This window comes from Leptodactylus fuscus, chromosome 9 (genome assembly GCF_031893055.1).
Source record: "Leptodactylus fuscus isolate aLepFus1 chromosome 9, aLepFus1.hap2, whole genome shotgun sequence".
NCBI lineage: Eukaryota > Metazoa > Chordata > Amphibia > Anura > Leptodactylidae > Leptodactylus > Leptodactylus fuscus.
The window spans coordinates 78829507-78855654 of NC_134273.1; the positions used below are offsets into that span (position 1 = coordinate 78829507).

At 46.0% G+C, this 26148-nt stretch overlaps 1 protein-coding gene across 1 annotated transcript in view; it reads right to left on the bottom strand.

Annotated features, from left to right (window-relative positions):
• SUCLG2 (succinate-CoA ligase GDP-forming subunit beta) overlaps positions 1 to 26148 on the bottom strand; it is a 127133-nt gene that overhangs the window by 90672 nt on the left and 10313 nt on the right. The window contains exon 2 of the mRNA XM_075287532.1: positions 6609 to 6750. Within this exon, the coding sequence (XP_075143633.1) occupies positions 6609 to 6750 (142 nt within the window). The remainder of the gene's footprint in view (positions 1 to 6608; positions 6751 to 26148) is intronic.

A 26148-nucleotide genomic window follows, 5' to 3' on the forward strand; every position in this document is an offset into this window, starting at 1 on the left:
GCTCCTGTGCAAGGTTGAATGAATGGGTCTACTCTGCAGTGTGTCTTGAGCCACGGAATCCATGGCAAGATAGGGCGTGTCGCTTCTTTTTTAGCGGAAAAAAGAAGCAAACGGCTCCCATTGAAGTCAATGGGAGACATTTTTGGCGGCGGATTCTGTGTCAAAATCCGTTGCCATAAAACTCAGTGTGAACTAAGCCTTATACTTCTTCTCTTTAATCCATTCCTGGCTTTGGCTTAAGAACCTGCAGCAAAATCTGCAACATAAAAGGTTGCGTTTCCGTAACGTGGGGCCTCCACCTTAAAGGGATCCCATCACTAAAACTCAATTTTTGTCCTTAACACGTAGGAATAGCCTTAAGAAAGCCTATTCTTCTCCTACCTTTAGATGTCTTCTCTGGGCCGCCGTTCGGTAGAAATCCGGTTTTCGTTGGTATGCAAATGAGTTCTCTCGCAGCACTGGGGGCGGGCCCCAGTGCTGCGAGAGAACTCTCCAGCGCCGCCTCCATCTTCTTCAGTAACGGCCTCTCTTTGTGTCTTCTTCCGGCGCTGGCTTCAAACTTCTAGGCCTCAGGCAGCCGACTGCGCATGCCTGCCGGCCACAAGAAAATGGCCACTTACAACACTGTGTAAGCGGCCATTTTCTTGCCCTAGAAGTTTGAATCCAGCGCCGGAAGAAGATGCGAAGAGAGGCCGTTCCTGAAGAAGATGGAGGCGGTGCTGGAGAGTTCTTTCACAGCATTGGTGACGCCCCCTGTGCTGTTTGAGCACCAAGGACCGCCCCCAGTGCTGCGGGAGAACTCATTTGCATGCTGACGAAAACCGGGATTTATACCGAATGGTGGCGCGGAGAAGACATCTAAAGGTAGGAGACGATTAGCCTTTCTTAAGACTATTCCTACGTGTTAGGGACAAACAATTGAGTTTTAGTGATAGGATCCCTTTAACGCTAAATTGCCTTCCCCCCCCCCCCCTAGTAAATACATGAAAGCTTCTCGTCTCGTCTTTTCTCCCTGATCTTCTTCTGCCACCAGATTTACCATTTCAATTATGGCCCTTTCAACAACAGTTGTGGGAGAAATTAGCAGCTTTCTATCCCAGACGTCTTAGAACACAGAGGAAGATATTTAAGTCGTCAAGTCAATAAATTGTCTTAAATTTCCCCGGGGACAGACTTCCTCCGCTCTCCGCACACTTGACAGTGTCATGGAGACGTGTTCGCTTCTACATATTTAACCAGAAATGGCCAGAAAAAGTGTAACTATTGTATTCCTGTCTCAGACATCGACGCCTCAATCTGCTGTTTTCCTAATCTAAATTGGACCAAGCAGACAAATGTCATCTGTGTGTGAACAGCGACGTATTCTAATTGGCTCCTCTTTTTTATTTTTTTGTATGACCTATACCCTCCCTTTCATCATTTAAAGAGGGCTTTTCTATAAAATACGTCCAATTTCACCTAGGATGCAACATAAAACAACTTTACAAATCGAAAATTGAAAATATTCCCTTTATACAGCTCAGATGTAGACTTATGTGTGACCATGGTAAGACGGCAATACCGAGAACAGCCACTATACGTGGACGGCACTGTGCCTGGTACGTAGTCAAGAGCTCACAGCGATCAATATCATATCATTGATGATTTAGTGAGACAACAGTCCATCTTGGAAGGCCAAGACAGATTCATCCTTTTTAACAAACGTTCATTTACATGTAGGTTGCTCTGTAGGTTGTGTATTACACGCATTCACCTGCTCGGACAGGTGAAAACAGTATTGCACTGTATTGTAAGCGGCCATTTTCTTGTAGCCGGCGGGCATGTTCAGTCGGCTTTACCCTAGAAGTTTGAAGCCACCCCCGGAAGCAGATGCGTGAAGAGGCCATATCTAAAGAAGATGGAGGCGGCGCTGGAGAGTTCTCTTGCAGCATTGGAGACGCCCCCAGTGCTGTTTGAGCACTGGGGCCCGCCCCCAGTGCTGCGAGAGAATTCATTTGCATACCGGCGAAAAATGGGATTTTTTTACAGAACGGCGGCGCGGAGAAGACATCTAAAGGTAAGAGAAGAATAGCCTGTCTTAAGGCTATTCCTACGTGATAGGCAGAAAAAATTGAGTTTGAATGATAGGATAATTGGACTCAGTCCCGTTCCTTCCCGATTCCAACTCAACCCAAATCTGACCCGACACCAACTCCACCGCCCTGGTTCAGATGTCTTGGGTCATTACATCGTCTTCTATTCTTCCTCTCACTGTTTGGTGCTGGAACGTTCCCATAAATCTAAATAGTGACAACATTAAAAGCCGTCTACGTCGTGGCCCTTGCAGGCGGCGTTCATCGCGCCGTTGTGAGAAATGTTCTTCGTGGAAATCCAGTCCATTAAGACACAAAGCTCCCGGTAGCGATACGCGCCTGCCGTAATGTATTTTGCAGAACGTCTCTCGCTTTCCTGCTGCTATAAATTGTATTCTATATAATTGCGCTTCTCATTGCTCGTCAGCTAAGCAACGTGCGAGGAAGGAGCGGCCTGGAAACGCTGATTGATTTTTTTAGGATTTCATCAGCTAATAAAAGGGGAATTAAATTAGGGGGATGATAGGGATAATGTAGGGACTTAGAAGGATCGGAGACAGAATTGGTTTGTTCCATTATTCAAATCACGACACCCCCAATTGCAGATATAAAGAGAATCTTTCACTAACTCCAACAAATCCAGCTCTTTACATCATTTACTAGATAGTGCTCTACTGAATCTTGCACTGTTGGAATTTTTTCTCTAGCCCCCACCATTCCTGAGCAATCAGTGCTGTGAGTTTTGGTTCCCCCGCCATTCCTGAGCAAGCAGTGCTGTCAGTTTTGGTGCCCCCGCCATTCTTGAGCAATCAGTGCTGTCAGTTTTTGTGCCCTCCACCATTCCTGAGCAATCAGTGCTGTCAGTTTTGGTGCCTGATATGCTATTTAGGCTCTGCACTCGAGAGGGTGGAGCCAGGCATGAACAGGCCTCTGATTGGAGATATAAATCACACGCCCCTATCTGACTCCACCCTCCTACAGAACTTAAAGGGATAATGTAATATTTGCTCCCCCATGTCAGTTACATAATAAGGAATCAGAATTCAGAGTATGTAATTACAGGACACAATGAAGCCGGCAGGAAAAGAAGTCAATGGACTATTTTGGTAGTTAAAAGTTCCCAAATATCAATGGCTTGTCTATAAAATGTATATAATATGGGGGGGAAACTGGTGAACACATTAGTGTAGATGAGTAATAATTTGCACATCTTTGGCACAAGGCTCCATCTTGCACTAAAGATGTGACACATCCCCTGTTCCGCAGCGCCACTCATGTCCACTGGCTGTGTCAGGTAATGCAATGTCGTGTTTGCAACACTTTAAAGCACAAAAACTACAATAGTAAACATAGGTAACAGACAAGATGTTATAACTTCATACAGGCCAAGGGGAAAAGAAAAAAATAGAGCTCCAAGATGAAATATTGGAAGCCGACGGCCATAAAAACCCGCCCCATTCCTCAAAACGACTCCGAGCCTAGATCTAAATCCCAATTACGAAGAATTGAGTCTTAATCTCGGCCATTATGCAAAACTTCTCCTCTTCCTCAGTAACAATCCTTTACCTAGACCAAAATCGATTTGTCTAAAGTGTGAGCACATTACATGGGCCGCGGGGTTCTCAAATGTTATTTTTTCTCGTTTCGCTCTCCGGTAGGTATGTTTATAATTTTATAAGGGATGGAAGACGCCGAACAATAAGTCAGCGAAACATTAGTGTCTCACATCTGAAATGAGATTTTGATTTGTGGTCCTCCCGCCTATTACACTCATTACTGTAAATCTAGGCAGTATGGGGTCATTTTGGAAAAGTACGAACGGTTATGGAGTAGCGGTAACATAAAAAGCGAGCGCTGCGTGCGGGATTACGGCAATACCGATCTCATTCTGTCACATTTAATGGCGGCGTGCCCGGTGACTGCTGAAACGTTAATGATTCAATATAATCACAGTAACTAGAAAGGGGAGCGAAAACACACGACGGTGCGCGCACACCGCAACGACGCAACGGTCAGCCACGGAATACAGGACCCCTCTGACCGCTGTCTGTTACAATGGCCACGTATGGTAGGAACTGACCGGATACTTGTCCAAGAAACTAGAATCAGTGCAAAAAGGAAAAGAGCAACCGCTGTGCGCGTGTACGAGAAGTCACTTTCTCAGCTGCAGATCTTGCCATAAAGCAGTGTCGATTCTGCTGCAAAATCGGCATGGGTTTGGTGCAAATTAGGTTCCAGCCATACACTAGCAAATTCACCACATCGCTGCCCACCCTTAGCACGTATTGTTGTAGGACTCATTGCTTATATTATATAGTGTCACCATGTAATACCACACTTAACCTGTAGAGGCCACTGCGCAAGAAACATGCAGCCAGTTCCTAAGGGAGTCCTGAGTTCGAATCCAACCCAGGACAACATCTGCGAGGAGTTTGTATGTTCTCCACATTGTTTCTTGGGCTTGCACCGGGTACTCCGATTTCCTCTAACACTCCAAAGACCTACTGATGGGGAAATTAGATTGTGCCCCCTACTGGGCATAGTGAGTAATGACAATATCTGTAAAGCGCTGCTGACTATGTTGGTGCCACATGAAAAAATAAATAAAAACAGTCTTCACATTGCACCAAAATGTATCCGAGCGGAGATTATTCTTTTAAAACTTATAATAATAAACCCATAAAAAAAATTATACCAGTTTTAATATAATAAAAAAGAAGAAGAAGAAGAAAACAAATAGTGATCATTAAATTTCACGGTTTTGGCCCAAAACAGAACTCTGGGATCCCGCTGTGAACAATAACGCATAAAAAGTGTTATTTTAATGGAGCCATTTGCAACGTGAAGCAAGGACGGTAACATTCTACGGTGCCGAGATCGGCGCGACCTTACTGGTTAACCCATCGCGCGCCGGCTGACCGGTGATAAGCGCATTAAAGGGACGGGAAAGAAGGTGAAGATACCAGACACCAATGGGGAAGAAGATAGAACTGGACAAGGGCAAAATTCAAGGCATGGAAGGCGGATAGCCCCCACTTGACACCCCCTTGTAATATTCTGCGAGACTTGCACCGTCCATCTGGATGACGCCATATAATACTACAACTGGCAGCCGAGGCTACATGTAAGAGGTGGACACTTGAAGAGCCCCTTTAAAAGGGGATGCACAGCATTAGAAAAACATGGCTGCTTTCTTTCCAAAACAGCACCACACCTGTCCACAGGTTGTGTCTGGTATTGCAGCTACGCTCTGCTGAAGTGACTGAGGCTGCAAAACCTCAACTAATGGACAGGTGTGGTGGAAGCCATGTTCTTTTAATGCTGGACAATCCCTTTAACTAGAACAAGAATGTTTAAAGGGGTTACCCACTTTCTAATATGAATGATGTTTCCTTAGGATTATCAATATTAGATCTTTAGGGGTCCGATACCCGGGACGATGTGGCTCCTGCTCACACACATGTGTAGGGGTGGATTTAGGAACGGCAGCACTGAAATCTACGGGATAGTACTGCAGTACCTAAAGGCGCCACTACACATTGTACGGCAAGTGAGCAGCATCGCTTCTGGCTTGTAAACATTACTCGCAGCCATGCCGTTTCAAAGCTGATCTGCAAGGGTCCTAGGTGTGGACCCCTGCAGATCTAATATTGATGGAAAATTTTAAAGGGGAATTGGACGACTCAGGGGAAGGAGAAACACTAAAAAAAATAGATATCATCCTCGCCAGTTCCCAGCACTGCAACGGGCCATTGAGGCTTGCAACGTGGTGTCACAGCCACCGGTCAGCGCCAATAGGAAAGGAACCAGTGACGTATGTGAGTGAGGTCACCGATGTCTTTCCTATGTCCACAGTGCCCACAGATTGTCCCCAGCAGTCACATGTGGACCGTCAATGGGCGGTCGGCAAACAGTTAAATGGCTCTTCTTACTAACACCACTTACCTTGTAACTACAGGACAGTGTATACGTATCTGACTGCAGGGGGAGCCATAGTCTGTGTGTGAATACCGTACCCACCCAGCTTTCCCAGACATAGGCATTTCTATCACTGGCGACTTTGATTGTTTTCTCGGTGCGCTCCAGCAAGTTTATCAATAATCCCTAGAAAACCTATTGTGTACGGACAGGCCTAGAACAGCCGGCGACTAACTCCGATATCATCACTGCGAGGACATCCACAATGAGCGCGAAAGCAATGTGTCAGCTCAGTGGGCAGGAAACCGGACTTGACTCAGATTCTCATAAAATCTGAAATTTTTCTTTTAAGAATTGCTTTTTCTCCTCCTTTTTGGAGAGATCTTGGTGACAACCATTGTGTGCACTGTATCACACGGGGCAGTGAAAGAGAAGCAAGGTATCATTTCTGCAAGGACTGCCACTATCCTTGTAGAAGCCAAAATTGCAGCCATGTCTGTTGTAACCCAAAAATTAAAAACATTTTTATTCTCTTTAACAAATTTTTTAGGTCCCCCCCCCACCATTATATCCATTATAACTGTAACATTGTGTAAGAATAACATATAAAATACATACTTAATCTCTTGGCGGCCTCGAGGGCTTCGGTAGCGTTGTCGGCGACAAAGAACCTCTGTACTGTGACACCGTTGTCTGCCATCAGTTTTTTGCTCTGGTATTCCTGCAGATTCAGCCATCTTCTTGTGGTCACTTGGGCGCCCTAAAAATCAAGAAAGGATATTTTAGCGATTTCATCGTTATTAATATTTGCTAACCATTGATATTGTCGGAAATTCTTGCAAAGCTGAATTTGGAATTTCAGGGGCCCAAAAAATATTATGTCTGGGGACCCAATAAAGGGATCCTATCACTAAAACTCAATTGTTTCTGCCTACCACGTAGGAATGGCCTTAAGATAGGCTATTCTTCTCCTACCTTTAGATGTCTTCTCCGCGCCGCCGTTCAGTGTATAATCCGGTTTTTGTCGGTATGCAAATGAGTTCTTTTGCAGCACTGGGGGCGTCCCCAATGCTGCGAGAGAACTCTCCAGCGACGCCTCCATCTTCTTCAGGAACGGCCTCTCTTCGCGTCTTCTTCTGGAGCAAGGTTCAAACTTCTAGGCCTCGGGCAAAGCCGACTGCACATGCCCGACGGCCCCAAGAAAATGGCCGCTTACACAGTATTGTAAGCGGCCATTTTCTTGTGGCCAGCAGGCATGCGCAGTCAGCTGCCCAAGGCCTAGAAGTTTGAAGCCACAGTCGGAAGAAGGGAGAGGGCGTTCCTGAAGAAGATGGAGGTGGCACTGGAGAGTTCTCTCGCAGCATTGGGGACGCCCCCAGTGCTGCGAGAGAACTCATTTGCATACCGACAAAAATCGGATTATATACCGAAAGGCAGTCCAGAGAAGACATCTAAAGGTAGGATAAGAATAGCCTATCTTAAAGCCATTCCTACGTGGTAGGCAGAAAAAATTGATAGGATCCCTTTAAGCCCATAACAATGCCATGATGGTGTAGCTTCGGGGGATGCGGTACATTATATCCAAACAAACAGTCCAGCTGGTATGCGGTCAACAGGGGGTGTCTATCCAGCAGTGCGTGGCCATTACGGATTTGGTGACTGGCCCTGGCCTAAGCGGGGTGGCTAGGAAAACTTCAAAGTCGCTAGGTCTGTGCCTATTCACTACCAGGCACCCGCTACCCAAAACACATTAAACTGCATAAAGGTAAACTTTTTGCAAAAACTCTTTTTTGCTCCGCCAGACGTTTTACCTTTATTCCTAGCAAACAGATTAAAAAAAATAAAAAAATAAAAAAAAAAATACATGTATAAAAAGCCGCGGGCCTAGTTTTATTACAAACATGGATTTTATGTAATTTTAAGCAAACCGTGAAATAGATTGCTCTCATCCGTTTGTCTGCGTCTTCACCTAAAACTTGCACGAGCGGGGACGACTGTAATAAAAGGGATTTTTTTTATTTTTATTTTACCATTCCTTTTTTTTATTCGATTATAATTAATAGCGGCTACGGAAAGGAATCTCAATAGAACGTAGAAAAGTCAAGAATACTCTACGAAAAAAAATTAAAAAAAAAAAAAAATGCCCAAAAAGGTACAATAAATAATAAAAAAAAATTTACGGCTGACCCATAAAGCAACTTTTTCATCGTCGAGACAATAAAAAAATAAAAAAAAGTAACTGTAAAAAAGAAGAAAAAAATAAAATAAAAAAATAATAAAAAAAAAAAGCGAGCCTTAAAGTTTTATGATTGCAAATGTTCAGCATTTCAAGTCTATTTGTAAGGAAAGGTTGATCATAAAACCTCGCTTTAAGCTATTCCACAGCTAGAACACGTTAAATCTGAAAAGTACATCTCTTCCTTGTCACAAAAGCCCGGAGCGCAACGTAGAACATCTGTGAAGACATGGACGGCCGCGGTCTCTCCCAGCTGGCAGCGAGCGCGGTTAACTCTTAGCCTGCAGGAAAAAGGACAGGTAAGAAAGGGTAGAGGCTCTACAGAGGAGCCGGCGCTCCCCGCCATCCCTCTCATCTGCTCCCATTTTCCATTCCGCGGCACTTAAAAGACGACCGAAAAGCGAAAGATGACATTTGTGATCCGGGAAAAATTAGAATGTTCTCCTGACTTTAGGTTTGGAGATGCGCTTACATAATAGAATAGACCCAGGTAACCTGCCGGAACTTCCATTAAAGTCGGGGGGATGTCGGTACACGTGAGCCTAAGCAAAGACAGAAAGAAATGAGGGCAGGACCGATGGCATCCAATGGACCCCGCGGACTACGATGGAAGATCGGCAGGTGTAATGGTGGAATCTGCAAGAGAGTCACCGACATGGGCGTGGGATCAGGATATGGAGGATCTGCCGCACATATGCAAGCGTTTAGTCTGGTCCGTCTACCGGTACATCGCCCACTACTAATGGCGGTGCCAAGTATTGCAGCTTCATCGTATTAAAGGAATCCTCCACCTCCACTTAACTAATTTGTAACCTTATATAGCTGATGACGTTGGATGAAGACACCGGTCCATCAAGTCCAACCTATAACCCTACAATCCCCTACAGCAGAGGTCGGGAACCTTTGGCTCTCCAGCTGCTGTGAAACTACAACTTCCAGCATGCTCCATTCACTTCCATGGGAGTTCCAAGAACACCAGAGCCAGTATGCATGCTGGGAGTTGTAGTTTTGCAACAGCTGGAGAGCCGTACGTTCCCTACCCCTGCGCTACAGTGTTGATCCAGGGGAAGGCCAATTGTCCCATTTCAGATCAGCACTTTCAGATGGCATAGGTGCCGGGAGCTGCTTATTCACTGGTGGTTATCAGTGAATATTCAAGTCTGAGGGACACAGATGCAGTACCCATAATCGCCACGACTAACAGAATGGCGCATAAGTGGGACAGGGACTTGGCATGTACACAACGCCTGTGTCAGGAAGCTAATGGCATGTAGTGTTCCCGGCAGTCAGATCCCGACCAATCTAAGAAAGGGCTCGTTCGTTTGACGTGGAATCCGCCTCAAAATCCGCTGCCAAAAACGGCTCCCATTGACTTCAATGGGAGACTATCGCTTCTTTTTTCCATTAGCTAGTAGCAGAAGAAGAATCGACATGCCCTTTCTTCAGGCGGATTCCGCGGCTGACTCAGCCACGGCGTTCGCAATGCAAGACTCCCTCCCGATAAGACCCATTCATTCGGGCCTCATCCGGAGCAGAACGCCACGACGGGACGCCGATGTACTGCTAGCCGTGCGTTATGTTCCATTTTCAGTGTGAACCTACCCAAACTCCTTAAGGGTTGTTCCCATGGGAGACAGAATCTGGGAGGAATCGGCCACTAATTTGGGGGCAGAATCGTCCCCTAAATTAGCAACAAATCCCCCCTTATTATTTTACCACTTTGGAACATGCAAAGCAAAGGAGGACGCACCGCTGAAGAATGTTGTCGCTCCTTCATTCTGAGCCCTCGGACCCCCATCAATCTGATATGGATAGCATATATTAAAGACTTTCCAGGACTATCATAAGGACAACCTAGCCTTAGAATAAGACATCAAAATCCTGGTGGGGGTCTGACACGTAGAACCCCCGCCGACCAGTTTAAAGTCGCTCAAGGCCTCTTCTCTGTACCGATGACATCACATTTATTGGTTACATTGTAACAGCAGCAGCTCAGGAGCGTAGCTGTAATACCGAGCACAACCAGTTCACAATGTATGGCGCTGTGCTTTGCACCCACCCGATCACTGCGATCTGTTCAACCAGCTGACTGATGTTGGAGCCCCACCGATCACATATTAAAGACCAATTCTTGGAAAACCCCTTTAACAGTACGCCATCTCTTTCTGTATTACAAAATCCCTCTAAAAGAGGAACATCCCTTTAAGTTCTGTTCCAGGCCATGCAAGCGGTTTATTCTTTGAAAGCAGCATGTGCTGTTATGGATCATACACAAAACTGTAAAAATATAATCAGCCCTGACCGCGGAGAACTCCGGCAGGCCGGCCAACGTCTGACGCTACCCAGCAGATCCTGGCAATAACAGTAATGTACTCGGTAAACACCCACAGTAATTGGAAGGTATAAAAGGGGCTCTGGGGCTTCCAAAAGCTTGGGATGTTCTACGGAAAGAAGAACATTCAGGCGCAGAAGAACAGCCAAATCTCAGCGTCCAACTCCGACATAAGTCACCAATGAGAAGTTATTATGACTGGCGGGAGGACGAGAACAAATATAGAGTAAAATATGTCCCTAAAATCAATATATCTAGAATTAATCTGCAATTGTAAATACATTGCATCATGTATGTTATAGTGATTCTGGGTAACAGCTTGTATGATACTCTATTATTCTCCAATCTTCCCGTGACATCACCCCTGCACTCATACAGAACACCAGTGACTGTCTCTCTGCTGTCTCTAATATCATGTCCTCGCTCTATCTGAAACTAAATCTCTCCAAGACTGAACTACTACTGTTTCCACCATCTAACAGATCTGTCCCTGATATATCCATTGCAGTCTCAGGCCTTACTATAACTCCTAGGCAGCATGCCCGCTGCCTCGGGGTCATGTTTGACGCAGACCTTTCCTTCACCCCTCATGTTGAATCACTCGCACGTTCATGTCACCTCCACCTCAAAAACATCTCCAGAATACGCCCTTTCCTTACCAGAGATACACTAAAGACACTTATTGTCTCTTGATTCATTCTCGCCTTGACTACTGTAATTCCTTACTAATCGGTCTTCCCCTCACTAAACTCTCCCCTCTACAATCTATTCTGAATGCAGCGGCCAGGCTCATCTATCAGGCTAGACGCTACAGCGATGCCTCCGGTCTGTGCCAGTCACTACATTGGCTGCCTATTCATTATAGAATAAAATATAAAGTTATCACCCTCATCCACAAGGCTCTCCATAATGCTGCACCTCCATACATTTCCTCCCTCATCTCTGTCTACCGCCCAACCCGTGTTCTCCGCTCACTCAATGATCTAACACTTACATCCTCTATTATCAGAACCTCCCACGCTCGTATACAAGGCTTCTCCCGAGCTGCACCACTTCTCTGGAATGCTCTACCCCGGACAATCAGATTAACTCCCAATTTCTACAGTTTCAAACGCAAATTAAAGACACATCTTATCAGACAGGCCTATCACAATGTCTAACGTAAACCCTTCCGTACTATAATTAGAATCCCCAAAATTTAACCCTCCTCTGTCCCCGCATGATATGATGCTTTCTCAGGCTAACTTTATAGGTCCAAGCACCTTCCACATGTTAAAGGACACGACTGCTGACGGCTCAAAGTTTTATGTTTGTGTAATGACAGTCACCTCTATTACAAAATTGTCTGACCTCTGTATAAGCAATACCGCCCCTGCTACCTCTTGTGTCACCCCCTCTACCTCATAGATTGTAAGCTCTTGCAAGCAGGGTCCTCAGTCCCATTGTGTGAAATGACTTTTCTTGTAATGTATCTTTCTGTCTGTATTCGAACCCTACAAATCATACAGCGCTGCAGAATATGTTGGCGCTATATAAATAAAAATTTAATACAAATTTTAAATAAAAATGTATTAATATTATTATTATACTCCAAAGCTGCACTCACAATTCAGCTGTTTGATATGACAGTTGACAAGATTATCAATACCCCCCCCCCCCCCAAAGTACAGTTATTGCACCTTCCTAAGGCCTCATGCACATGGTGAAATTCAGGCCCGAAAATGTAGGCAGTCATAGCTGAGAAATATATAGAATTTCTGTGTCCCAAGAGAATAGCCATGTCCTCTTTCTTCCTCACTATACAGCTGGCTGCAGAAGGAGCCTCTCCCCACTTCTGTCTGCAGTGTTAAGGCCCACCCCCTGGCTAAGCCCTGCCCCCTCATTCATGGAAGCGATCGGTATTGAAATTACCATTATGTTCTCTGCAAGACTCTCAATCCTCCTGCTCATGGATGAATACAGACCAGAAAAGTCTAGCCCTTACACTGGGTTCAGGCCGGCGCATCCAACCAGTCAGGAGACTCGGACTCCTTGCAGAGTAGTGATCTACAACACTGGGAGTCCCTCTGGCTATGCTATCCTGTACAGTACAAAGTAAGGATAGGAACGCAGCAAGGGAGCAGCAGGGATTTACATGTCATAGTTATATAGATTGATAGTAGGATTTGTGACACCCAACTTTATGGGATTGGGAAGGAGAAGTACTTGTCAATTACCTAAGCGACCCGGCTTGCCCCAAACACCGCCCCATAGATAGATAGATAGGAGATAGATAGATAGATAGATAGATAGATAGATAGATAGATAGATAGATAACCTGTTGTTGTGTTCCTACAAAGTATAAGGTTTCGTGCACACAGCTATGTTCCATACTGGGTGTCTTCTGGGTCTGTGTGTCCACCCTGGCTGATCGGAATAGGACCTACTCTAAAAATATTGGAATAGTATTCAATATCCTATCCTGGTTCCTCTATATCCATGATGGCAAACCTACAGCACGGGTGCCAGAGGTGGCACTCAAGAGCCCTCACTTTGGGCACCCATCTGTGGAACAGATTATACTGTGTGGGGGCCACTGTGGAGCAGATTATACTGTGTGGGGGCCACTGTGGAGCAGATTATACTGTGTGGGGGCCACTGTGGAACAGATTATACTGTGTGGGGGCCACTGTGGAGCAGATTATACTGTGTGGGGGCCACTGTGGAGCAGATTATACTGTGTGGGGGCCACTGTGGAGCAGATTATACTGTGTGGAGGCCACTGTGCAGCAGATCATACTGTGTGGGGGCCACTGTGCAGCAGATCATACTGTGTGGGGGCCACTGTGCAGTAGATTATACTGTGTGGAGGCCACTGTGCAGCAGATTATACTGTGTGGGGGCCACTGTGGAGCATATTTTACAGGTCTGTAAATGTCTGCAATTGTGGATGTGCACATTACTAAGGTTAAATTCCTGTGTTGGCACTTTGCGATAAATCAGTGGATTTACGGTTGCAGTTTGGGCGCTCGGTCGCCATCACTGATCTATATCATCCTATAGCCAAGCTAAAGAACAGAGGGCAAAGGTCTAAAATAATAATAATAATAATAATAATAATAATAATGATAACTTGAGCTTTCACTTTCCTGCAGGAACTAGTTTGTGCAGTCGGTAACAAGATAATAAGTGCAGATTGTTTCTGGGGGAGGCAGCAATGCGTGTGGGAAGTCCTGAGCTCGACACGTCTGCTGCACCATATGTACAGCCCCACACAGATCCCACAGCTCTGCCGGCTTACACATTTCATCTGGACAAAATTTCATTTGTTCAGGAAAAGCATAGGCTCCCCTCACTATAAATACTGTGAGGTCCACCTATGTATTAGGGGCGGCCGGGGATCAAACATATTATCACACAACGCACGTAGCGGCGCCTGAAAGTTACGGGCACAGGGGCTTATTATAGCTAACAAAGTCTACAATTGTTTCTGCAGCTCCTGATCTAGAATGGATACAGCCAATGTTGTACGGCACGGTGTAAAATTAAAGGAACACACAAGGCAAAGTTTGAAGGGCCTAAGAGGGTGGAAGAAAACACAGGACATCCCTCTTAGGAGATCTTAAATTGATGTCATGCTCCACTACGACCTAGCAGAAGATACACGGTAAGTTTTGTCCACAATGTTCTTTTAAGATGTAATACCCCATTTCTCCTGTAGTGGCCACTGTAGGGAAAGTACAAGCCTACTGGCAGCCACATCACCGTTAGCAAATGATCGACAGTGATTTCAGCTACCTAACATATGGTGATTGGCTAATCTCCAAGATCTTGGGTAGAAGTAGGTTGTCCAGTTGGGAGAACCCTGTAAAGGGGTTGTCTGGGACAAAGACACTGACTGCTTTGGCCTCTTCACTACCTACTAAGAACAGTGCCATATATAACATAGTGGCGGTATTACATATTAGAGCTACAGCACGATCATGTGACCAATACATATAGTGTAGTCTCATCCTGCAGTCCCCGTCCCACTCTATTACAATTATTCATACCAAAGAATATTCCGTATATTAGCAAGAAGTCGGGAACATGACTGGAGAATAAAAGCGCTCCTTTGCGTCGGCTGAATCTGTATCTATGGCGATACAGTAGCCAACAGAGGAGCTGAAAACATAAAACGGCAGGAGAATTTTCACTAAAACGATTTGGACAGTTGCTTAGTTTTTCATTTGGGATACAATGGAGCAATTAAACAAAGACATAGCCTTGTAAAAACAACTTTTCTTTTTTCCGAAAACGCAGTTGCAATGGTATCGGCATTGCCAAGACCCGTGTCTTATAGTGACGTCTGGTATACGGTAAGAATACAAGCGCAGACTACGCAATTTTTGTCTCCGAAAACACCGAAATCCCTGACGTTAAGCGAATAAAGGTAATGTCATTTGTTCTCCATCTTCCTCTCCCATCACGCAAGACGCCATGTCTAGTTTCCGGGCTCGTGTCCCCTCGAGCTACAGATTCACAAAGTCCCGAGTAACCTTTTAAAATCAATTCTCGGGATTTTTTTTTTCTTAGTAATTGTTATATTTTTCCCCTCACGTCCTGGCATTTTACATTCCCACTATCTCCGGCCTTCGCAAGGCGTATAAAAGTCGTAACGTGCGAGATGTAATAGTGTTTTCCACTTATAAAACAAGGCGCTGTGAACTTTCTCCTCTCCGTTCAGGAGCGGCCCAGCAGGCAATAAGCTCGCCCCACTTTTACATAAAGACATATGTATTGCTTTACGTTTCTCTTATAACTTTCTTGCATTCGGTTACTGAAGATCTCACCACGAGTACATCGTGCGTAGAAGGAATTACATTTCCAGCTATGCTACAGGGCACAGGCCTAAAACTTCTCCGTCGACTCCAATCAGATTCACAAATGTATAATATATATCTCAGGCACCCTGTATACGGTAACAAAACCTGGGTTCATAGGCCAGATTGCTAACCACAGCAGACAGCCAATGCCAAGAGTAGACCTAAGTGTGGAGGACTCAGAGTGCCCTTGTTTTAAATGGTCAACCATTCATTCAAATAGGTGGCATGTAATACCACTCTTCTCCTGTAGTGGCCACTGTAGGGAAAATATAAGTCCACTCCAGTTACCATATTGCTAACAGCTGATCGACAGTGATCTCAGTTCCCTAATACATGGTGATCGGCTAATCTACAGTGCCCTTGGGTAGAGAATAGGTAGTTCGCATGGGAGAACCCTGTAAAGGGGTTGTGTGGGACTATGATCTCTACACTACTTGTCTGGGACTAGGACACTGAGTGCTGTGGCCTCTTCACTACTTGCCAAGCATAGTGCCATATATTGTATAGTGACTGTGCTTTTTATTATAGCTAGTTCAATTCATTTGGATGAGGCTGAGCTACACTATAGCCATGTGACCAATAGGTTCAGGTGACCCTAAACTATCTATCTGCAGGGCTGGGGTGATATGCTGGATCTGGTGACAGTAACCTATCTATCTGCAGGGCTGGGGTGATATGCTGGTTCTGGTGACACTAACCTATCTATCTGCAGGACTGGGGTGATATACTGGTTCTGGTGACACTAACCTATCTATCTGCAGGGCTGGGGTGATATGCTGGTTCTGGTGACACTAACCTATCTATCTGTAGGGCTGGGGTGATATGCTGGTTCTGGTGACAGTAACCTATCTATCTGCAGGACTGGGGTGATATGCTGGGTCTGGTGACACTAACCTATCTATCTGTGTAGCTGGGGTGATATACCGGTTCTGGTGACCCTAACCTATCTATCTGCAGGGCTGGGGTGATATGCTGGTTCTGGTGACAGTAACCTATCTATCTGCAGGGCTGGAGTGATATGCTGGTCCTGGTGACAGTAACCTATCTATCTGCAGGGCTGGGGTGATATACTGGTACTGGTGACAGTAACCTATCTATCTGCACGGCTGGGGTGATATGCTGGTACTGGTGACAGTAACCTATCTATCTGCAGGGCTGGGGTGATATGCTGGATCTGGTGACAGTAACCTATCTATCTGCAGGGCTGGGGTGATATACTGGTTATGGTGACCCTAACCTATCTATCTGCAGGGCTGGGGTGATATGCTGGCTCTGGTGACACTAACCTATCTATCTGCAGGGCTGGGGTGATATGCTGGTACTGGTGACAGTAACCTATCTATCTGCAGGGCTGGGGTGATATGCTGGTTCTGGTTACAGTAACCTATCTATCTGCAGGGCTGGGGTGATATGCTGGTTCTGGTTACAGTAACCTATCTATCTGCTGGGCTGGGGTGATATGCTGGTACTGGTGACAGTAACCTATCTATCTGCAGGGCTGGGGTGATATGCTGGTTCTGGTTACAGTAACCTATCTATCTGCACGGCTGGGGTGATATGCTGGTACTGGTGACACTAACCTATCTATCTGCAGGGCTGGGGTGATATGCTGGTACTAGTGACAGTAACCTATCTATCTGCAGGGCTGGGGTGATATGCTGGGTCTGGTGACACTAACCTATCTATCTGCAGGGCTGGGGTGATATGCTGGTACTAGTGACAGTAACCTATCTATCTGCAGGGCTGGGGTGATATGCTGGTTCTGGTTACACTAACCTATCTATCTGCAAGGCTGGGTTGTTATGCTGAGGTTCCGGTAACATATTCCCTTTAATAATGGCTGAACTTGAATTTCTTTTCCAAAAAAAAAAAAAATGTATATCACACACTTCATAGAACAAAAACTTGACATGCGATACATAAAAACATCCGTAACGGGCACCATTATGAAGCGATGGGACTTGTTCTCAGCATGTACAATACCTCCAGCCTCAGCCCTACAATTCCCAAGCAGCCCTCAAGCAATTGGAAAGTCTCAGGCGGGCCGGGGGTCTATGAAGAGCTGCAGCACTTGATTAGTGGATTGTGTCAAATCGGGGGCCGCATAATTCTGAACTATAATCATCGGAACGGAGTGGATCAATAAAACAAGCGCGGCCGCCGCTCGCACTCGGAGCATGAATCAAATCCGGCCCACACTCATTGTTACATGATTACTGGTGATTACATTCAGCCTGTACCTGACTCGGACAATGTATCCCCCTAGGCCCGAGACAAAAGCTAAAAGGGATTTCTATAGACCTAAAAAAATAAAAAAAGGGACGCTTGATTCTTTCTTCCCCGAGCACAAAGGTGAACTGCCTGTAAATCAAAGCTCGTCATTAAAGAACAAACCGCATCTTGCGACCTTAAAGACAGGCCCGGCGTGAGCCTACCACCTACAATAAATACCCGCGGTGCGAATATCGCAGGCCCCTAATTTGCATTACATCTCGGCGGGGTATTCAGTGATGCATTTACTATAGAAGCATGCTCCCAGTTCCCGAAAAACCCCAGGTAACTGGTTCTAAATGAACAGGTTCACAAGAGCTATGGAAGTCTGCGGCTGCGAGAGGGAGGAGGGAGGAGCAGAGACCGGTTTTGTTTGACACCTGCTATTCACAATAACACCGATCACATTCGTCGTTGGAAATGGTAGGTGTGCGACACCTTTTATACCGGGATGTCAAGGGCGGCTTTACAAATTATCCCCATGTTAAGTAGTACGTGCTGCCTCCAGACTGACATCCAATTTCTGACGCTGAGATTTCGCAACGGAGGGTCTTTGTTAATTCCTAAATGGCCTTTTTTTTTTTTTTTTTGTCCCCCCCCCCCCCCCAACGTAATGAAAAGACATGACTTGTATTGTAAGGAATAGAATGCGAGTGTAAATGACAGCAGGCCAAAGTCTGCTCCGTGTCCTGGAACAAGGAATCGGATTGTAACGATACATCTCACTAATAGGAGGTCAATCGAGACTTAAAGGGCGACAAAAAACCGCCTTAAGGTAACCCAACGGAGAAATAAGTGATAAAATGGAAAGGAGATAAACCTGATCACACTGTCTGCTCGGGAACGTGCAGAAAATCTGATAGACGGAGGCCACGTACACAGGGAAATGCGGTCTGGAAAAATCGGAACGTATATGGGCCACTTTTCCCAGGATGGATGTGGTCTGGATACACAACACATGCCATGAGAGGAGGAGGACTCCTAAACTTATGGAGCAAGGAGTCCTGGTAAGTCGTGCCAATGTACGGACCGGAGAGTCTTAGGTTTGGACCACAAGGTGATTTTGACCAGGACTTCCTTCCTCCTCCTGCAGAAGGAGCCTCCCCCTCTCAGAGACCAAAAATATTAAGCACCACTCCCATGTCTAAGCCCTACCCTCTACTCATAGGAGCGATCATTAGGAAATTTAGTGTTGTGTTCTCTATAAGGCTCGGCTACAAGGTGATTTTGGCTGCGACCAAGAATTATCAGGTCACCTTGAGACTCGTTCATGTTAGTGAATGGAGTCGCCCTGTGCCACGATTTCTAGTTGAATACGGTTTGACTTTTTTGCACCACTAAGCCACTAGGGGTCGCAGTGTGACTCCATTCAATAAAGGCTCAGTGGCCCAGCGATCAATGGTTGTGGCCAAATTTGCCTGAGTCTTATAGAGAAGAGCAGTAAATTTCCTAAAGGTCACTTCCCTGAGTAAAGAAGTAGAGATTACAAAGAGGGGGGATTGTTTTTCATTCTTTGGGTCTTCTTGCAAATAGTAGTGGGGAGAGGCTCCTTCTGCAGGAGGACGTGGCTGACCACATAGGGCACAAAGGGAAGGTTTCCTTGTAGATTTCTCAGTTTTGACTGCAATAGGAGACCGAACAGGATCAAAGAAAAGAGCTACCGAGCGGAGGATTAGAGTAAGGTCTGCCTCCACTGACACACCTGTGAGGGGGGCAATTGGAGACCACCGAATAAAGAGGAGCCCAATAGTGAGAGCCCTGCCAATCTAACGTTCACCGCTTATCCAGAGGACACATGATGAATGGTTCTGACTGTAACACGGAAGGACAGATGGAAGGGAGGAGGACTACAAGACCAGACTGCGCAGGACGTCTTTGTAGTCTGTTATCACGGAGACAGCTACAAAAGAGATGAGTACACAGAATGGGAGAAGATTTTTTTTTAATCAAGACTATCTGCAAAGTTGCTTCATTTTTCCATTTTAGATGCATTGCAGTGAACATGTCCCTACGCTTTAGGGAAAACTATAGAGAACTGATAAATTCTCATACGCTCTTCATATAAGGATTCAAAATGTCATGGTCCTAGTAATATTCTCTTTAGGCCCAGTTCACATCTGTATTTGGGAACCCTCCCAAATGGAAACCTATACGCATTAAAAAGTGAGTACCTAAGGGAACCACACAAACCCCATAGACTGTAATGGGGTCCATGTGGTTTCTGCATGAAACATGCGGAGAGAAAAGTCACTTTTCTCTCTGTATGATTCGTGCAGAAACCGAACGGAAACCACACGGACCCCATTATAGCCTATGAGGTCCGTGTGGTTTCCTTACGTATCACTTTTTAAAGGGTTCCTATCATTGGATACCTTTTTTTTCCCCTCGATAACACATAGGAATATCCTTAAGAAAGGCTATTCTTCTCCGTGCCACCGTTCGGTAGAAATCTGGGTTTTCTTCGGTATACAAATGAGTTCTCTTGCAGCACTGGGGGCGGGCGCCAGCGCTCAGACAGCACTGGGGGTGTCCCCAATGCTGCGAGAGAACTCTCCAGCGCTGTCTCCATCTTCTTCTGGAACGGCCTCTCCCTGTGTCGTCTTCCGTCCTGGGTTTCAATCTTCTAGGCTTCGGGCAGAGTCGACTCTGCATGCCCAGACCACAAGAAAATGGTTGCTTACACAGTAAACTGGTGTAAGCGGCCATTTTCTTGTGGCTCGGGCATGCCCAGTCGGCTCTGCCCAAGGCCTAGGACAGGGGTAGGGAACCTTTGGCTCTCCAGCTGCTGTGAAACTACAACTCCCAGCATGCTCCATTCACTTCCATGGGAGTTCCCAGAACAGAAGAGCAAGTATGCATGCTGGGAGTTGTAGTTTTGCAACAGCTGGAGAGCCGTACGTTCCCTACCCCTGGCCTAGGAGATTGAAACCCAGGATGGAAGAAGACACAGGAAAAGGGTGTTCCAGAAGAAGATGGAGGAGTAGCTGGAGAGTTCTTTCGCAGCATTGGGCCCGCCTCCAGTGCTGCGAGAGAACACATTTGCATACCGAAGAAAACCAGGATTTCTACCGAACGGCGGCACGGAAAAGACATCTAAAGGTAGGAGAAGAATAGCCTTTCTTAAGGCTATTTCTACATGTTATCGAGAAAAAAAAAAAAAAGGGTATCCAATGATAGGATCCCTTTAAAGCATATAGGTTTCCGTTCGGGGGTCCCCAAGCGGACTCCCCGAACGGAAACCTGAACGCAGATGTGAACGCATATTTACAAAATCAATGTTTTGGATTTTTTTCCTCTCTTCCTACGCCTTATAGCAAAAATGACTAAAATCTCTCAATTTCCCCGATAGAGCCCGCTGTGCGCGCCAGTCGCAGCTTTGAGAGTACTTCAAATAATAATAAAAAAAAAATCTTCTAAAAGAAAGTCCAAGTAATTGGTAGAACGTCTTGTATGTGACATGTTCGTCGAGAGAGGTTAACAGGTCTGTTATTACCCGGCGCCGGCTCTCTTTTTGCAGGAGAGGTTATCCTAGCAAGCACCCTCTGGTGCACTACAAGGAAATTCGCCAACTTCACCGCTGGGCTCGGAGCGGAGATTTTTAAATCGCAAAATCCTTTATGATATGAAACGTTTCTAATTGAACTTCTGAGGAGAATCCCTTTAATGAACCGTAAGAGAAGAGAGACATGCAGCGAGCGGTGATTAAAAATTAATATTGCCTAGATTGCACCTTTCAACATTTAATGCACCAATCCCTCCAGAAAAGAAATTATTTTATTCCCCCCCCCCCAAATATATGGCATAAAATGATTTCCTACTAGGAGGCCTTTGTTCTATCCTCTTAACCATTTACAATCCAAGGCCCTGCTTAAAGGAGAAAAGCATAGGACGTTGTCATTTGTGAATAAGCTATGGATTTGGGTGGGTCTATAGTATGGACCCTTAAAGGGGTCCTTTCACCACCTCCACCCATTTAATAGGCGCTGCTCCACCGATTCTAGTCCAGTTGGAATTTCTTCTCTAGCCCTCACCATTCCTGAGCAATCAGGGTTGCTAGTTTCAGCACACAGTGCGCTATTTAAAGAGGACCTTTCATGGATTTGGGCACATGCGGTGTTATATACCGCTGGAAAGCCGACAGTGCGCTGAATTCAGCGCACTGTCGGCTTTCCCGATCTGTGCCCTGGGTAAAGCGCTATCGGTCCCGGTACTGTAGCTCTTCACAGTCAGAAGGGCGTTCCTGACAGTCAGGAACATCCTTCTGCACAGCAGTGCCAATATCACTGTACTGTGTGAGCGGGGAGGAACGCCCCCTCCCCTCCTGATAATACTCGTCTATGGACGAGCACTGTGAGCAGAGGGAGGGGCGTTCCTCCCCAGTTCTAACACTACAGCGCGATAGGTGCTGCTGTGTAGAAGAACGTGTCAGAAACGCCCTTCTGACGATGAAGAGCTACGGTACCGCTAGCTCTTCACCCGGAGCACAGATCAGGAAAGCAGACAGTGCGCTGAATTCAGTGCAGTCGGCTCTCCAGCGGTATATATCACCGCATGTGCCCAAATCCATGAAAGGTCCTCTATAAGCCCTCTGCTTTCAGGTGGGCAGTCCCAGACTGTTTGCTCCAGCGAAGGACCGCCTACCTGACAGTAAATGGGCTAATTAGCATAATGAGTGCAGAAAATAAATGATTGCTCAGGAATGGTGGGGTTAGAGGAAAAAATTCCAACTGCGCCAGATTCCATGGAGCGCCACCTACTACAGGGTGCAAAGGGTTGAAGGTGGTAAAAGGTTACCCCTGTGGCTATGTATCATGCATCTTTTTAAGCACTACACACGCTCTTGGAAGCCATGATGGAAGGAGGTATAATAATGAACTGTAGCAGTCTATGGGCAGTGTGCTATGGATGCAAATGATGGTCACCATCTTTTTAGCAAACTTTATATAAATTAATATCACAAGTGAATAGAAGAAATTTGTTACATATTAGAGAAAAATGCTTTTTTTCCTTCCTCTCCCTGCTACATTGACTTTCACTCTGAAATCTCTGCTGAATTGCATCTAGCTAGAGCAGGGGTAGGGAACGTACGGCTCTCCAGCTGTTGCAAAACTACAACTCCCAGCATGCATACTTGTTCTGCTGTTCTTGGAACTCACATGGAAGTGAATGGAGCATGCTGGGAGTTGTAGTTTCACAGCAGCTGGAGAGCCGAAGGTTCCCTACCCCTGAGCTAGAGTAAGAGATAGAACAAAGGAGTCATGAAGCAGGTCAATGTAGGAGGCCATGGTGAGGGAAAAGTAAGCGGGAACTGAGTGAGAGGAGAAGCACAGACTCGGACAGAGCCTTCTGGAGACGAATGGGAAGTTTCTATCTCACCCCAACTGCTTTACTCACACCAATACAGGTAATATCCTATATGATCCTGCCAAATGCACATGACTGTGTACGTGTAGCCAGGCCGGGATTAAACAACATGGACAGCAGAATGGGAGACGAGTACTGAACGCTAGTGTGAACCATGTTGTTCACCGCTAGCACACTGACCCATTAATTTCTACGATTGTGTATTTTCACAGTCCGGTGTGCGGCAAACCTCAGGACAGTTCCTATTCCTGTCTAGTTTTGCGGTTGTGCTGACTGGCCCTGATGTATGAGGCCACAGAGACACGGCCCGTTTATGGGGTCAATGGGGTCCACCGCTCATTGTTTTAGCAGTCCGGCTCTCCCAACAAGCTGGCGCTAGTGTGAAGCGAGCATCATTCTGCTACCTCTGTATTACACTGCGTCTCCATGCACATAATAATTCCACACGTACCTATACGTTGTACATCCTGCGAGATTCCATTAGCTTTCCCCTTCTTTATACTCCACACTTTGCCTGTTTTCCCTGAATTACAATCTGCCTTTACAAGCCGTCGCAAGATGTTCTCCGGCACAAATTAATCAGTAATTAATTTGCCTGGCTTCGTCATTTGGATCCTACAGAACCCTGTGCCAAGAAGAGTAACACGCGGCCTAAAATGACAATAAAAAAAATATATAACATCCCGATCCATTCCCTGGAATTAAGAGATTCGGAGAACGCCGAAGAATCCCAGCATTGCTCCAAATGGCTTAATGAACGTTCCCGGAGTCTTGAAAAACAGACAAACATCTGCAGACGGCTGCGTCGCTTCCCTCTTTAACTTTTTATGATACGTTTGTGCCTAGTTTTCTGCCTGCATTAGCAATCAGCCTGGAGATCACTTTGTGAAGGTTACGTGAAATGTAATGTGTCCGCTAAATAGCCGCGCTTGTCTCTCTGCCAGCTAATGGCTTCCTCCCCTTAAGGTAAACATAAAATCCTCAGTAAATACGTCTTTTTACAGATCATTGTGTCTTTCCTGCTACAGTTTTGCTAAGTAAGATGGTTTCAGTCCGTAATGTGACAGGACAAATGCCTTCGCGGCAAGACCGGCCAAGAAAAATGTCAAATTCACGATTATCGCAGGTTTTTTTTTTTTTCTTCCCGTGTCTCACTAAGTGTCATGAAGGAGACGTCTCTTTACGGTGCGCAGGGATTTATTACATCACGCATGCCCTGCTGAGAATGCTGGGAAAAAGAGTATGCAAATAAGTCCTCAGAACTTGCTCTAGCACCACCTTTTGGAGAGAAGATCTCTATCGATCAATGCTTGGTTTTCCTGAAACCTATATACATATTCTTCTTACAGACGCCTTAGCAGGGCATGCACAGTCTAATAAGTCCCTGCACAAAGCAAGGTGATGACTCCTTAATAGGTGGGAATTTATTAAACTTGGCAGTTCCTAAAGGGATTCTACATTTTTTTTTTTTTTATTACATGCAAGAATAGCCTTAAGAAAGGCTATTCTTCTACCTTTAGATGCCTTCTCCGCGCCGCCATTCGGTAGGAATCCTGGTTTTCTTCGGTATGCAAATGAATTCTCTTGCAGCACTGGGGGTGGGCCCCAGCACTCAAACAGCACTGGGGGCGGCCCCAATGCTGCGAGAGAACTCTCCAGCGACGCCTTCATCTTCTTCAAGAACGTCTTCTCCCTGTGCCTTCTTCCGGAGCTGGGTTCAAACTTCTAGGTCTCGGGCAGGGCCGATTGTGCATGCCCGGACCACAAGAAAATGGCCGCTTACACCAGCTTACTGTGTAAGCAGCCATTTTCTTGTGGGTATGCGCAGTCGGCTCTGCCCGAGGCCTAGAAGATTGAAATCCAGTACGGAAGAAGACACAGGGAGAGGACATTCTTGAAGAAGATGAAGGTGGCGCTGGAGAGTTCTCTCACAGCATTGGGACGCCCCCAGTGCTGTTTGAGTGCTGAAGACCGCCCCCAGTGCTGCAAGAGAACTCATTTGCATACCGAAGAAAATCCGGATTTCTACCAAACGGCGGCGCGGAGAAGACATCTAAAGGTAGGAGAAGAATAGCCTCTCTTAAGGCTATTCCTATGTATTAGTCCGAAAAAAAAGGGTATCCAATCATAGGATCCCTTTTAATCTATAGGTCTCCAACCCAAAAGCACCGACGCAACAAAAAAAACATGAAGTAAATGCTGATGAATAAAAAATTGCATTAAACATGAATAGAAAGAACAAAAACCATGAAAAATCTTCTCATTTGCAGCCATAAACCCCCCATAGAGGAGAAGCTGTAGGAAGACGCAGGGCTTTGTTCGCACGGTGAGGCGCGCTCGCTTCTCAATGACCCAGGTGAATCAGAGTAACATTTAATATCATTACCCGCTTGCTCATTCTAAAGGTCATCGCAAATTGCAGCCTTGTGCAGATATATCAGCAGCCAATGCCACTCGTAACATACATCCATTCCCACAAATATCACCGACATCTCTCACAGCCTACAGACAGGCCTACATTACACCCAACATCTCACCCACTCCCCGAGTCCTCGCTATCAATCTGCAACTTCGGGTACGGAAACAACAGGACGTAAGAACGTTACGTGTCACATCGAGACAACTGCGTGCACGGAACCCAACGCGCCCCAATCTAAGGGAGACCTACAACCGCCATCATGCTGGAAGCTTCAGATATCCACAGCCATAGGTTGGAGAACCCAACCCAACTAAGACAAATGCGGGAGCCTTGCCTTGGAGGTCACCAGGTTTGTGGCCCCTAAAATATCAGGTGACCCCAACCCCATACGTCTCGCTGTTGGTGTAGGCCAGGAGTCCAGGACTTATCTACAGTGGCCTGGACATATGTGTAGCATCACGACACTGGGGTTGAGGAGAATAAGCATAGGTTGTCATATCTGGTGGGGGTCTGACACCCAGAACCCCCAAAGATCAGCTGGTTGAAAAGGAAGCAGTGCTGTGACCTCTTCACTGAACACCAAGCACAGTGCTGTACATACGGTAGGATCTGTGCATGGTATGGAACGTGGCGTCATAGGCACAAGGCCCAAATCCCAGGACCAGTGCTGATCAGCAGGTTGAACAGGTTGC